The 15751-nt window shown below is 41.9% G+C and overlaps 1 protein-coding gene across 1 annotated transcript; it reads left to right on the top strand.

Moving 5' to 3' along the window:
- The first annotated feature begins 627 nt into the window (after window positions 1-627).
- Window positions 628-15743, top strand: itih5 (inter-alpha-trypsin inhibitor heavy chain 5). The gene is made up of 14 exons (XM_051393172.1): window positions 628-915; window positions 991-1035; window positions 1617-1780; window positions 2748-2849; window positions 4666-4937; window positions 5240-5409; window positions 5732-5848; window positions 8054-8225; window positions 8397-8706; window positions 11254-11927; window positions 12261-12314; window positions 13752-13868; window positions 13974-14351; window positions 15250-15743. The coding sequence occupies exons 1-14, from the start codon at window positions 802-804 to the stop codon at window positions 15507-15509; spliced, it is 2949 nt and encodes a 982-aa protein (XP_051249132.1). The 5' UTR covers window positions 628-801; the 3' UTR covers window positions 15510-15743.
- Window positions 15744-15751: the final 8 nt, after the last annotated feature.

The following is a 15751-nucleotide window of genomic DNA, read 5'->3' as shown; positions in this document are numbered from 1 at the left end:
TCATCAAATGGTCTCCCTGTCAGTGTTTTACGGTTATATCTGATGTTCTGGATTAATATTACTGCTGCATTAATGTGGATGTTGCATTTTACCGCTGTAGATGCTTAAAGCTGAGAAAATGTAATCGACTTTATGTACTTTTGGGTAGTTTAATCTACAGCAATGCATCATATTCTATAAGTTCATTATATGTTTGTAACATCGTTGTCAACATATCTCTAAAAAGTCAACTTTTCATGAGCTCAGAAAAACTGCAGCTAATCCAAGAGGATTTTTAAATAGTTTATTTAGCTTTAAAGGAGATTGTTTTACTTCATCGTCTATATGAGCAGAAAAAATAACCAAATGTGGAGAAATATGGTTATGACTGGACAGGGGTATAAAAAGTTGTAATATGCAAAATGTTTAGTAACTTAAGCTGTCATATAAATGTAATGGAGTAAAAAGTACAATATTTGCCTCTGGAAAATATAAAAGTACAAGTACTTGGAATTTTTCCTTAAGTAGTTTTGAGTAAATGTACAGGTTGGACACTTTTAAGGACATTTTAACTCATAACTGCAAAAATTCCGACACCGCCTGAAGGCAGCAGCAGCAGCTCTAATTGCCCCTCACTCAGGAGTAGGATTGAAAACTGCATCTCTCTCCTCCAGTGAGTGGGTGGGCGTATTTTTCCTCTGCACACCGTGTCACTCCTCTGTCCGGTCACTCTGATCCGGACACACGGAGACTCGGAGACGCTGCGCGCTGGAAATAATGTCCCATTTATCTGTTTGAGTTTTACTGGAGAAGGACTACAAGATGCTGCTGTTGACTCTGCTCGTGTGTTTCAGCCCGAGTGTACTGGGGCAACTGGAGGAATCCCAGTTTGCAGATGAGATTGATTCCGACTTTGCAGACTTTGATTTAGGCATTGTAAGATATTTAAAAGATGCTGTATATTCTGGTGTTTCGATTTCCTTATTTGACTCATTTCTTTTGTACAAACAGGCGCCACGCAGGGTCCCACGGCAGGTGAAAACTATACTATCCAAGGTAAAGTTAGATTTACTGCAGAGATATGAAGCTTTTTGAATATTTCTCTATTTTTAGAGGCTACAGGTCTGAGTTTAGAGGTGCCCTGTCTTTGCCCTGGGGTCTTTGGTGTGATAATTTGGCACATCGTAATAAATATTGATACCTTTTAACCTTTTAAAACTCTGAGTTTAGGAGTTTACAGTGAACTGACCTTTAAGAAAACAGTTGATTGAACATAAATTTGTATTTTTTAACAGTGACCTAAAATGCATGACCTAGTTTTAAGTTATTTTGAAGCATATTTTGTCATCCTAAACTTGCGCACTTTGGGCGTGACGCACAGGAGATCCGCCAAGCGCGCAGATGTGCCAAAGTATCTGTAATGCACTGGATCTCAGCTCATGGGAACACATTTAAACGCCTCAGTTTGGTGATGGTAACTATGGGGGGGTGGGGGGATTCTTGAAATGAGATATCTTGGCTAATCAAAATATATTACATTTGCAGCTGGAGCGCGTAAAAACGGGCCAAACTGGCGTTTGTGTGATCTGCTGATATTTGGTGGTTCTTCAGATTTTTTTGAACGTTTCCTTTTGCAGGAGACTAAACCTCACATCCAGGAACTCTCCATCAAGACCACCATCATCTCTCGTTACGCCTTCACGGCGGTGTACTGCGCCATGCTCAACCGGCACTCCGCCGCCACCGAGGGCGTCTTCCAGTTTCAGGTCCCCGCTAATGCCTACGTCTCCAATTTCACCATGTAAGAGTCTCACAGGTTCACGTCACAGTGCACCTAAAATCATAACAACATGATAAAAAAAAAAACATAATCAGGATAAAAGTTAGTTGTATGCATTTGTCAAATATTCTGGAACCATTAAGGAGCATCTTAAAACTCACTCAGTCTTCTACAGCAGGGTTTTTTTTGGCTTGTGACCCTTCATCTGGTGTTCATCATGGTGTTGATATGAGTTGTGAGCAGTTGACGGGAGAAGCAATCTTGCCTTCTTGGATTTTAGGAAAGCATGATGAGGTAAAAGGCTTCCAGGGTTTCAGAAGAAAAGGGCAACAACAGTGGAAAGTCAGAAAAATAGATTTCTCCTTTAATCACCTTAAACCACCAACAGTTTTATCTTAGGACCCCTAGAAGGGTCTTGACCCCAGGTTGGGAACCACTGCTCTGCAATTATTATTTAAATGGTTCCCATTAAGATTATCCTTCTATTTTCTGTGGATATAACCAATGACTTCTTACAGTCAGTCTTGAGTCCCATTATGTCTTATTATTGATAATAATACAATAATAGCTTATCATTAAAATGTAAAGCAAAGATAGTGATAAGAAGTGATAATGCCAGACATCTTTTTTTGTATAAACTAACTAATCTCCAAATAATAACATCACTACTAAAGACAATCTAACCACATTTGGAAGGTATTTTATGAAAAGAAACAGGATTTAGTGGCTGGAAGGATTTATGATGTTTCGGTTTCTATGGAGACGCGAGCAAGGAGCCAAGAAAGGGTGAAAACTTTTATACTGCTGTTAACACACAGCGGCCGGAGTTCATTCATGTGCAGGGCTGTTACCCACACATAGGTAACGACAGGATTTTGTCCTCAAATTCTGTCTTTTGTCCGAGAGAAGCCCAGTTGAGACGTGACAATAGGTCGCCCTGAATATGAGCGCTGTGCTCTAATCCTCGACCTTTGACCCCGTGAACCAGGATCATTGGAGGGCGCGTCTACCAGAGCGAGGTCAGGCCGAAGGAAAAGAGGGTCAAACAGGAGAACGGAAAACCCAAGAACAAAGAGTCAGGTGATGCAAGGTAAGAGAAACCTGAGTGTGTGTGTGTGTGTGTGTGTGTGTGTGTGTGTGTGTGTGTGTGTGTGTGTTTCAGTATATGTGTGGTCACTCCTATGGTCTGGCGTCTCCTCCTAATTACACAGCCGCACTCGCAACCTCTAATGTTCCTATTTTGCAAACAGAGATTGATAATATCCCCACTAAAACCTCTTTTACCACAACTGGGCGGCCACAAAGAGCGAGTGTGTGTTCAGTGTGTGTGTGTGCGTGTGTCTGTGTTCAGTATGTGTGTGTGTGTGTGTGTGTGTGTGTGTGAGCAGAGTCTGAAATAAGATCATTGCTCCAGAGACGAGGATTGTCATATAAATCTGTGACCCAAGAAGTGACGTATGGAAGAAGTGACATCAGATTTCCAGCTGTCGTCGAAAAAAGTGACATTTCATTAAATGAAGTTCGGTGATTCAATGACTCCGTTGTAAAGGACAGAGCCGAGGAGGAAGGAAAGGATTGAAGTGGAAGATTTGAGATTAGACAGAAACAGAACTTCCATATTCATGATATCACCACTTGGACTGCTCAGTTCACCGCTCCACCTCTTCTGTACTCCACCTCTTCTGTACTCCACCTTTTTCCTAATTGCTCCCAATGTTTATGTTCTGTCATCTATATTTTATGTTTTTTTTTCTGTTTATTGCTGCTGCTCTTATGCTCTAAACATACAAAATACAAAATCTTATTAAACAAATACTGAGGGACAGTGATGGAGCAACAAACTGCGATGCACTGTGTGTTCTGAGCCCTTTCTATCAGAGCTACAGTAGCTCACGGGCCAGTCTTCGCTCTCGGCATACATCAGTCAGCCTCGGCCACCCATGACCCTGTCTCTGGTTCACCGCTTTTCCTTCCTTGGACCACTTTTGATAGGTACTGACCACTGCAGACCCCACAAGAGCTGCAGTTCTGGAGATGCTCTGACCCAGTCGTCTAACCATCTCAATTTGGCCCCTTGTCAAAGTCGCTCAAATCCTCACGCTGCCCATTTTTTACTGCTTCTAACACATCAACTGCTACCTAATATATCCCACCCTCATAATGTTATAGCTGATCGGTGTTTATATACTACTAAAGCAGCAGAGGCTCCAGATTAAACCGAGATAAATCTCGCCTAAACAAATCAAAGACAAATCCTTAATGTTTTTAAGTTTAAATTTCTGATATTAAAGTCACTGTGTATAATTTGAACATTTCTGACTATGGCGCCACCCAGTGGTGGAATCAAAAAAGACATGGTGGCAGACAACAATCCACTGCAACACAACACTGAAATAACTTCCCAGATAGTTTTTTTTTTCCCGAGAAATTACCATTTAGCTAAAAGCTAACCAAAATTATGCTTTAAATTCAATAAGTCAGTTAGTTAAATTAAAGCCATCTAGTGGTAGTATCAAAAATTATGTTGGTTGCCGTGCCAGAATCAAGAAAGACTGAAAAATACTAAAAATGAATAGAACCAGTGCAGTATTTTCTAGTTTTATGAGCATGACACTTAAAAGGAGACATTATTTTATACACAGCAGTCAACAAATCCCATTAAAAAGACTAAAAACAATAAAAAAATCGCCAACATTACGTCTCAGTGCTGTTGTTGGGGACTACTTTAAGCTGTGGATTGATCCACATTCAGTGCTCTGGCGCCGAATGTGGTAAAGGTCAGTCACTTCTTCCAGGTGAAATTAATGAGAACTAACACATAATCTGTTCAAAAGTATGAAAAAAAACCCCACAACTTCATCCCAAAACGTGGTATTCTGGCATTAAAATGGCCTCCTCCCCTCTAGTCCAGAGCCGGAGGTAGAGGTGTTCAGGATGGCGGCCAACATCCCGGGTCGGAATCGGGCCGTCTTCCTGCTGACCTATGAGGAGCTTCTGCAGCGACGTCTGGGACGCTACGAACACGTGACTAGCCTGCGTCCGCTGCAGCTGGTGAGCCGCCTCACCCTGGACGTCACCATCGTGGACCATTCCCCCATCACAGACCTCCAGGTGCTGCCACTCCGCAACGGCAGGAGCAGCAGTGCGTCCAGCAGTGAAACTGGGCCTAAGACACCAGGTTTACAGAGACATCTTATTATTTTATCAGCTAATTTTGTAACATATTTGCTATTTTTGTAGTTTTTCATGCTGTTATTTTGATCATGCTGCACAAATAATACGCTTTTCAATTTATACATTTCTACTCAATATGTTTTTGTATTGTTATTGTTAGAATATGTCCAATTTAAAAAAAAGTACACAGAGCACAATCCACTTTAAGGGTCATGGTCACTTTATTATTAATTTACTTATTTCAAAGTTTTGTTTTTAAGCCAGTTAAAGCTTCCACAAACACACTTCCTGCCTTTGTGCTTCAAGCCAAGCTGGAGCCTCCCGTCACTACTGTGATCAAAAACGAAAAGAACGTCTGCAAGATCACCTTCAGCCCCAACATCGTCCAACAGGCCAAGATTACCACCAACGGCCTCCTGGGAGACTTTGTGATCCGATACGATGTGCAGAGAGACATGGGGATCGGAGACATTCAGGTGGGAGCATGTGAAACTTTGAGAGATGAGAAAAAAGTGCAGGAAAGCAGACTGGGAAAGAGCATAAAAATAGTTTTCATATTTTTTATATGTGCATGTACAAATTTCCCATCCAATTTACACACACACACACACACACACACACACACACACACACACACCTGTTAGTCATCCATTTCTCTGGTTTCCTGCCACCGCAGTCATTCCGCTTGCCAACTACTCTGTTTGTCTTCAAAACCGTACTATGTTTTGACAATCACACACAACTACTGCAAGTGACCTCACTGCCTGTTGCATATGTGCAAACTTCTTTCTTTCCCAGGTTTTAAATGGCCATTTTGTCCACTACTTCGCCCCCAAAGACCTGCCAGTGGTGCCCAAGAATGTGGTGTTTGTGATCGACACCAGCGCCTCTATGCTGGGGACTAAGATCAGACAGGTAAAGCAGCACAAACAGTATATATATATATATATATATATAGATATATATATATATATACATACATATACATATGTATACAAATAGAAAACTGTTGTGAAGTTAAAAGGTACAGGAATGTGTGAATGATTTTAGATTTTACTCTTAAAGATCTAGTATTTTTTGCATCCACTTCCTACCTTTAAAGCCGACACTGGTGTCAGATTGTGTAATTACAGTTTTAAATGAAACAAAAGAAAGTCTTTTATCAGCTATATATCAGTTTCATCAGTTAGTACCTGAATGCACCATCATTGAAGAGTCTTTTAAATAAAAAAGTGCTCCTTAACTCCAACACTATGCAGCAATAACACAATTTAGGCAACCAAACATAAATTGTGATAAAAGGTCCACTTAATTAGCTTTTTCTGGAGCTTTCCATTGTACCTCGTGGTCTTCATCAGTGGATGAGGTTTTAAAGCAAACTCCTTGTGCTCACAATATAGGATTCAAATATTTAGAAAAAGCTGCTAAATAGACCTTGAATTAAGATTATTTTGTCTTCGTTGTGATGGAAAGTCTCAGAAACTACACTGGCTTTTAAAAGCCACTGCCAACTGTGTCTTTCCTGTTGATCTGTTCCCACTGAGCAGTTTTTTGCCAATGCCCATACTGTACCTGCCTCCAGAATTGAATCTGGGCCAGTCTGAAGGACACTCTCATCTGCTGCAGCATCAATTGGGGATTTAGGCCAATAGGTTTGGTGTATGCTCATGTTAAAGTCTTCCAGGTTCCAGATGAACCAACAGTACCAGATATAAACCCATTCTTACTTTTCCTGATGCGTAACAGGAAAGCTAATGATCACGCCTCCCATGCAAAACAATTTACTCCGTTTTTAAGCGGAATCTCAATGGCTGCACTGGATCAGAAAACTGACACCCCGCCTACCTCACACCCACACTGGAATATCAATATCAGACCTTTTCCTCCATCTGCAATAGCACAATAATCCCCTCGGCCAGACTCGGAGCTGATCTCTGCAGCTGCCATGAGTGAGGAGTACAGAAACAGAAAAACTGAAAAACAGACTTTCAGTGAGAAAGAAAAGTGGAAACATACAGCACAAGGCTACGCTGTGAGGGAGGAAGGTCAGTGTCTATGGGGTAATGGAACTTTCTAGACAACGGCACTCTCGACCCCTTGATCTGTCTCCCCCCACCCACTGCCAGCCCCCAGCGGGCCGCAGAAACAGAACAACAAGGGTGTTTGATGTGGCTCCACAATAGAGGGTTTCAGTTTAGGTCAGTCTGTGGTTTTGACCCCTGCTGTATACAGCACATATACACATCTATAAACCCCTGAACACCAAATTATATATCATACCCACGCACTCAGGGCTGCAGAGATGCTGAGATAGTGAAGCTCCAGAAAGTAATTTCTGAGTCTACGTACTTTTGTTTGCCTATTTCTTTACATGGATACATTTAAAGTAGAACTAGAAGGCAGTCAAATTAATAATATTATATTAATTATGGTTTAAATGGATATAGTATAATAATAATTAAAAGGTAGAACACTGAATCATCAGCATGTGGCCAAAACTCTACTGTATGCATTAAACAAATTTAATGGAAATCTGTCACATTGCTAAACTAACTAAAACTAATGAAGGTTCAAATATAATGGTCTTGAATTAAACTCCAGAAAACAGTTAACTTTCTGATGGATTCAAAGACTACACAGTGTGTTTTGTAAAAAAAAAAGTATAACAATGGCATGTGGATCCCATTAAAAACCCATCGCATGTACTGAACAATGTAGACCAAAGTCAAGCTACAATACAGGGAGTTGTTAGTTCCCTGAAGGTTGATGGATATACAAGCTTTTAACAGTACAGCTAATAAACTACAGGTAAAAAAAACAACAACTTTATTTTAAGATGTAATTATCTTAAAAGCTTTCTGACCTTTTCACCACATTTCTGACTCTGATTAATGACACCACCCTCCAGGGCTCGATTCATGGGTGGAGTGTGTGTGACTGGGTGTTTGATTGATTGGTATGTGTGTTTTGTTTCCATCCTTTTCAGCCCTAGTGTTATAATACAATAAGCTATACCACAGAGACCATGACCACACTGTGTATCCAGCATTCTGTTGACAAGATGTCCCACATTTGTCTGTTGTAACAAATAATTTCTCTGTCACATACTTTCTTTTTAAGACTAAAGATGCTCTCTTCACCATTCTGAGGGACCTGCGACCCGGCGACCGCTTCAACTTCATCAGCTTCTCCAATAAAATCAAAGTTTGGCAGCCCAATCGTCTCGTGCCGGTGACGCCCCTTAATGTCAGAGATGCCAAGAAGTTTATTTACACGCTGGCGACCACAGGAGGTGAGACATTGTCCTCCTTGTGGTGTAATTTGGTTAAATGTAAAGATCTTATCTAATGAGCTTTTAATATTTTGGCCTCAGGACAATACAATCTATATAGTTTGACCTATTATCTGTATTTCCATATCCTTGATGTGTTATTAAGCAATAATTTCGCTCTCTCCACTGCAGGTACAAATATCGATGATGCCATGCAGACTGGCTCCTCTCTGCTTCGAGATTACCTCTCAGGCCCTGACGCCAGCCCAAACAGCGTCTCCCTCATCATTTTCCTGACGGACGGACGGCCCACGGTCGGGGAGATCCAGTCCACTGTGATCCTGGGGAATACTCGCTCAGCCGTGCAGGAGAAGTTCTGCATCTTCACCATCGGGATTGGGAACGACGTGGATTACCGGCTGTTGGAGCGCATGGCTCTGGAAAACTGTGGAATGATGAGACGCATCCATGAAGAGGCGGACGCCAGCGCAATGCTCAAAGGGTAAGAGATTGCTTTGTGCTCTGTGTCTCTGTCAATTCAGTCATATTGTTTGAATATTTCTTCCATCACAAGCCATTTTATTCTCCAAACTACTAATTAGATTATTCAGCTTCTGACGTTTCTTCACATTTTGTGAACTACATTTTCACAGATATCGACATGGCAGCCATCTTGGATTATTAAAGATGGTGACCAAAATGGGGGATTGCTCATTAGAGAATTGAAGAAGGCTTCTTTTTATATGTGTAACTGGTTCATAAATAGTCTGAAACTGGTTTTAAACAGATAAAAAAAAAACCATGAAATTGGCTAAAGACTGGCTTTAAAATGTGGTCTGGAAGTGGTCTAAGGGCCTTTTCTTCTTTCTTTTTTAGTCCATTTGAATCAGACCCCAGGTAAATATTCCCCCTTGGTACGATTCATTTGGGCAGATCTGAACACAGCAGTCGCACTTTGGAGCACACTAAAACAACCCCACCACAAGCCCTATAGAGGAAGTGGTCTCAGTCTGATCACAAATTAATTTTGGAGTGGTTTGTTGGTGCTCGGACTGTGATACAACCTTCAGGTTATAGATGATGGCTCCCATAGCCACATGTGCTTCGCATGCTGGGATGTGGATGAGCGAAATCAACAGTAGCTAGCCGGAGAATAAATTGAGGTCTGACCTGGACTTATGATGAAGCATGTTGTCGTCTTGATATTTGGGTTGGTCTAAAACTAGAATACTAAAATTGGTGTGAAACTGGTCTAAAACTGGTTTCACGTGGTCTGGAAATAGCCCAAAATAGGCAATGGTGCCTGATACTGGTCAAAAGTTTGAAGTCCTAGAAGTTATTTTGGGATTTCAACTGGATTGAAGCCCAAACTCCCTTTCCTGACTGTGGCCATGTAGAAGATTAACTTTTGAGAAATTCCCATTTTGAATTCAGTCCAGAAAAATACAACATATCATCATCTTCATATTCTTTTCTGTCTTAACTTTTGGTGCTTAATGTTAAGTTTTTGCACTGAACTTGCCAGAAATTACTTGTTATTTAAACAGAAATTTACCACAAAATAACCTACTAGGCAATGGGTGTTTAGAACATGAAATGAAAAGAATTCCTGATGTATAAGACAATAACATTGATTATTAATTTAAATAAGTAATCATAGTCACAAAATCCCCTTCATTATGTGTATAATCCACCTCTTATTAAGCAATTAGCTCTCCTTAATCCCTCCCCTCTACCCGTCCGACACGTCCCTTCATCTCTCATCGAGCTACGAGGGAACGAAGACCGCAAATGTGACGGTGCTGACAACAGACCTCTTTAATCAACTTCAACCTGTGACAGCCACAGACTACAACAGCCACCCCCTTTCTCTCTCAGACCTTTTTTTTTCTCCTATCCTTTACACACAACCCACTTCTCTCTCTCTCTCTTCCGCACTCGGACACACAAGGTGTTTGTTCAGTAGAGCAGGAATGTGTGTGTGTTGTGAAACCTGCATCTGAGTATGTACGTGGGGTTAACAGATAGACTGCACAGATAATAGCCTTCGTCTTGCTTGAACAAACACGCTGGTTAAGAGGTGAGGAGGTTTACTGCGGCGTGACAACGAGGACAGGACAGACGACTTGCACACACACACACATTCACAATCTTTGCTTCATACACACTCTTTATGAATGTGTGCATAAACTCTGAAGTGGGGTGGCTGTAGCTGTAGACAAGCAGGTTTATGGCCGGAAGGTGACTTGTTTGAACAAACTTGACATTTTATGAAATATGTAATAACATCCTTCTAGTTCTGCCTCAAAAACGACAACTGATGTGCCCTTGAGCAAAGGCACTGGACATGTGACTTAGTAGTGATCAACAGAGAAGAATAAGCAGATGGATGGTTTGGATGTGTAAAAAATAAGCAATAAAAAACAAGCCCACATTTTAATACTCTGGAGGTTTGAGACAACTTTGGCAACATTCTCGCGTTCACAATCTGTCTTGGTGTTGCTCAAGGATGCTGGTAAGAAAACAAAATATAATCCAGGGAGTGTTTATAGCAATTTACAGACTAATCCTATGAGGCAGGATTTTACAACTCCTAAAAGTTATCATGGTAGCATTAATTTGCCCTTGGATGCTTGCAAGTTGAACAGTACAATTAGCATAATACTACAAGTGGACACTATCCAGGGCAGGAAAAACAACACCATTGGTCATCTGTTCAAACACTTAAAACATCCGACACTAAGTTCTCTCAACAAGTATCCTCTTGTGGTCGTGTGACTAATGATTGTCCTCCCTAAAAGGAAAAGGTGGAAGGAGCACAAACTTCCTGTCGGGCTGCAAACCCTCAAAAGTGACTATGAGACAATGGTTTGCACCGAGACTCCTACCAACACCAAATGTTGGTTTCTTTAAGCAATGACCACCTTCATCTAGTCTTTACCAAGAAGTTTTAGCTGCTCTACCTTAACTAAACCTCACCCTGCTGGGGTGATCTAACTGTTATATTTTATCCAGCTGCAATCCTACATGTCTCCTTGTTCCTTTCTAGGTTCTACGATGAGATAGGAACTCCTCTGCTGTCCGACATAAGGATCAACTACACTGAGGACTCTGTTCAGTACGTCACTCAGCATCTGTTCACCAACTACTTCAACGGCTCTGAGATCGTCATTGCCGGCAAGTTGACGAACCAAAGCGCGGAAATACTCCACGTCCAGGTTACAGCCAGCAACAGCGACAAGAGCATCATCCTGGAGACCGACGTTCCACTGCGGCACAGGCAGATAGAGACTGAGAAACACGTGAAAGCCGCCACAGCAGCGATGGCGGCTGGAGCTAGGACTCCAGGGTCAGGGAGCATGCAGGGGTTAGGAGTTGCTTTGGGTTCAATTGCGGAAGACTTTGTGGAACGCGTCTGGGGTTTCCTTAGCGTCAAGGATGGGCTACGGTCACGGCTACGCAGCCAGACCAGCAAAGAAAGGGAAGACCACATCCAGCAGGCCACCAATCTATCTCTGACCTACCACTTCCTCACTCCCCTCACCAACCTGGTGGTGGAGAAGCCTGAGGTCCTGGCTGATGGCAGCATGGCCCCGGCGCCCACCATCACCCCAGCAGCTGGCTCAGCTGCCAATGAGCTGCCAGGTGACACAGAGGAGGGAGAGCCACAGAAACCCAACGGGAAGCCAGGCGGCCAGACTTCATCTGTGAGGAACACAATTGGTGAGGATGTGCCGTCGAGATTTGGTTACAGGGTGTCTAAAAAGTCAGCTACCAAAGTATATGCCGAGAATAAAAACAGATTGTCTCAAGTAGCTCTTCACAGCTAACATTGCAAACCTAGAAGAGGTGATACTGATTTTCAGTGGAGTATTGTTTTAAGAGAACGTGCAAAACATATATCCAAATGACTATTCTCTCTCTTCAGAGACCCTGTATTACACTAACTGACCCATCGACAGTTAATGTTACTCATATGGAAGATTTAAAGAGGAAGCATTAAACAATGGCTGCCCTCTGACTCATTGCAGTAGATAAATATTCTCTTCCTTGTAGGTAAAGCTGCGAGGAGACCAGCCAAGAAATCCATCACCATCTCCAAAACATCAGGTAACTCCTCATCCTCCCGCTCATGTAAACAGTTGTTCATTTTCCCCTGAGCCGTTTTATTTAATAACCTCTGAACACTATATACTGCGAGCACGTACGCAGTGGTTACGAGGCTCCATAAGGAGACTTGAAAGAGAGGAGACGGGGGAATGTACAGTAGACTCTCTCTCTACACTCTATGTGGGCGGCCTGTAATTTGGATGTTCGTCAGACAGTCGGCAGTGATCACACAGACAGCGAGGAGTTCAGGGATGCCTCTGAACATGACCTGCAAAGAGGAAAGAACACACAGGGTCTAATTGAAATACCAGCAAAAGCACTATGTGGCACTTTAAACATGCAAGTGCGTGTTCGTACACACACACACACACACACACACACACACACACACACACACACGGTGGGTGAATGGGAGTTGAGAGATGAGAAGTGGATGTTTGTGCATGTGTTACAGTAAAGAGAGGGACCCCATCAGAGGCAGTTAGTGCCGGCTAATGACCCTGTCATTACTGTTGCTCTATCATCTGCTCTCATCTCATCACTCCTCTATTCATCTTAGCTGGTTCTCACAAGCCTGGAGAGACTCCAGCTAAAGATATGAACCGATCTGATAGAACCCAATCTGAGATCCAAAGTCAGCTACTAATCAGTCATTGCCTTTCTTTATATTATGTATAGATTTTACAGAGATGTTGGAGATTGCAGCTCAAGTTTGAAGGTTTTTTTTTGTTTAATTTACCGTGACATGAAAAAATTAACTAGTTTTCTTTGTTATAAAGAGATCCAAAGTCCCACCATCTACTAGGATAATTTCTTTTAAAACTTCTTTAATTAATCTTTTCTGAAGTCGAACCATGGGGAAGAAGAGTTCCTGGGGGTGTCTGTCCGCTTAAAAGATGAGTGGGTATAAAACTTTACTGTATAGCAGAATTATAATTTAGTTTTACATGAATTCACCCAACAGAACTCAAGTTCCCCGAGTCACTTTTTAAACCAAACTCAGTAGAAATGTGTTTTTAAACATTTTTGCCTTTACTTTTCATTTATTCATTTAACTTTTCAAATACATTTTTTTGTAGAGCTGTGTGTCTCTAAATAACGGGCTGATATCTAATTTTGTTTGTTTCAGCCTAAACACAATCAAACTTCTAGTATAAAAATATCAAAATCAGCCATAAAAAACCCATATGTAATATGTATGTAATCATAGATTGTCTCTTTATGTCATTATAAATCCTGCTACATTTCGGATGCAACCCCATCTTTCTGCATACTATTAAATCAAAAAGTAAACTTGACGCTCTCTCAAAAGGTGTCATTTCACTTTTTAAGCAATCTACTTTCAGGCCTACTTGTCATGTTCCAGATTCTTTTTGCTGTGTTTTTAAAAAGGCACTGTTCTTTTTGTCTCTCTTTCACCAAACTAAACTACCTCAGCGGACGGTGACCCCCACTTTGTGGTGGAGTTCCCGCTCAGTAAGCTGACTGTGTGCTTCAACATCAACGGTGAACCTGGACACATCCTGCGTCTCGTCTCTGACCACAAGTACTCTGGTAAGACTCCGTTAGACTTCATTACACGGCACAAAAACTCTTACTTCACGTCAAGATCTATATCATTTATGCTTTGTGTGGGTCATTTTTGTTGTGTGTCTCCAGGTGTGACAGTGAACGGTAAGCTAATTGGTGCCCCAGCTCCGCCAGGCAGTCACAAACAGCAGCGTACCTACTTCAGCACCATCACCATCGTGGTGGACCATCCCAAACGTGCCTACATTGAGGTGACGCCTAAGAAGGTCATCCTGGATGGGCGGGACAGAATGGTGCTGCCCTGCCACTCCACAGTCGCAGTGGACAGTGGCGCTCTGTCAGTGTCCATCGTGGGAAAGTCTAACGTGACTGTGACGATCGGAGGAAACATCAGCTTTGTGATCCTGCTGCACCAGTACAAGAATCCAGCCCCCTACCAGAGAGATCACCTGGGGTTCTACATCGGTCAGAGCAAGGGGCTGTCACACAACTGCCACGGCCTTCTGGGTAGGTGTTAATGAGCTTTAATTGGGTGCTGATTGAGGATTGGGTGTCTAATAGCCTGAAGCGACATTATCAGCCACTAGAAGCAACATCACCATCACCACTTTTGGGGCTGAAAAGGGAAGTTTAACCCAAAACATCCACCAGATCCAGTCAAGAAAAGTGACACAGATAAGTTTAGGGTTGAGGTTATGAGTTGTGTTTGGAAGTGTTGTGGTGAGTTTGTATTAGTTAGTTGTATTTGTATTTATGTGTGAATGGATGTATCTTTGTACGCTGTTGGGTGTACACAGATACATATAAAATAAAATAAACTTTAAAATACAAAATTAATTCAATAATAATTTTACTGATATTAGTAATACAATGTGAGGCTAGACTGAGTTTGCAGGGAAGTTAAACTAAAAGCTTTTATCCCTTGTGGAGCATGAAGTTTTGTGGAAATGTGTTTTTTCTTAAGAGAGGGTGGTGCTAGATAAAAAAGGTCAGGAGGGCACCAAAAACATTAGGAAATCATCCTGTGGGGACCGTGGTTATCCTGGAAATCCAGCCATTTGTTTTCAGAATATCCAAATCCAAATTTAAGAGAAATCTAAGGTCCAGCAGTTTAAAATCTAGGACACTTCGAAATGGGATCAAACTACCGACCTGCTGATTAGTGGCCAAGATTTTGGTCAGTAGACCATCATCGGGGGATATTTGACCCGATATCCTTTCTTCCCAATGGTGAATTTCTGAAGAAAATTCTGAATCAGAATGTGAAAAGTATGTTTGTGCAACCAAATTGCCACATTTTTAACTACCTAACATCAAAAAGAGTCGCTGGCTGGCCTTCAAAGACTCATATCAGTCGAACTCTGAGACTAAAATAACTCCAACCTTTGATTCCTTCTACTTTCAGGTCAGTTCCTGTACGAGGAAGTGGGACTGGCAGAGCTTCCTGCACAAGGAGACATGAAACCCTCGCCCATCCTGAAAGTGAAGGACCGCTCGGTGCCTGTGGTTCAGAAGAGCAGGAAGATCTACAGCGGGACTCAGAGCGTGGACTGCTGGTTCGCCCGGAACAACGCGGCTAAGCTGATAGACGGACAGTACGAGGACTATATGTCGTCGCACATGTTCGACACAGGGGACTGGCCACACGGGACTAACAGAGTGTGAGACGACTGGAGCCGTGGCATTTATTTAACTCACTTTTACTCTGTATCCCATCCCAGCAGATCCCAAACATTTCCGAATGCCAAGCCATCACATTTCAGTTGTCTTTCTACCTACAGGCTCTTTTGAATATATTTTTTTACTATTTCTAATGAAAATTAAATGTTTTTTTTTATTATATTGTGTGTATTATTTTTACAATAATGTTGTAATTGTAAATAAAAACACTTAAACCCACATTTTGA

This window comes from Dicentrarchus labrax, unplaced genomic scaffold, assembly GCF_905237075.1.
Source record: "Dicentrarchus labrax unplaced genomic scaffold, dlabrax2021, whole genome shotgun sequence".
NCBI lineage: Eukaryota > Metazoa > Chordata > Actinopteri > Moronidae > Dicentrarchus > Dicentrarchus labrax.
Note: the sequence above shows the minus strand (reverse complement) of the source record. Positions and strands in the feature narration are given on the sequence as shown.

Coding starts and splice junctions, on each gene's coding strand:
- itih5 (XM_051393172.1), top strand. CDS start 802: ATGCTGCTGTTGACTCTGCTCGTGTGTTTCAGCCCGAGTGTACTGGGG. Junction 1,781..2,747: donor TACGTCTCCAATTTCACCAT/GTAAGAGTCTCA, acceptor CCCGTGAACCAG/GATCATTGGAGGGCGCGTCT. Junction 14,352..15,249: donor CAACTGCCACGGCCTTCTGG/GTAGGTGTTAAT, acceptor TTCTACTTTCAG/GTCAGTTCCTGTACGAGGAA.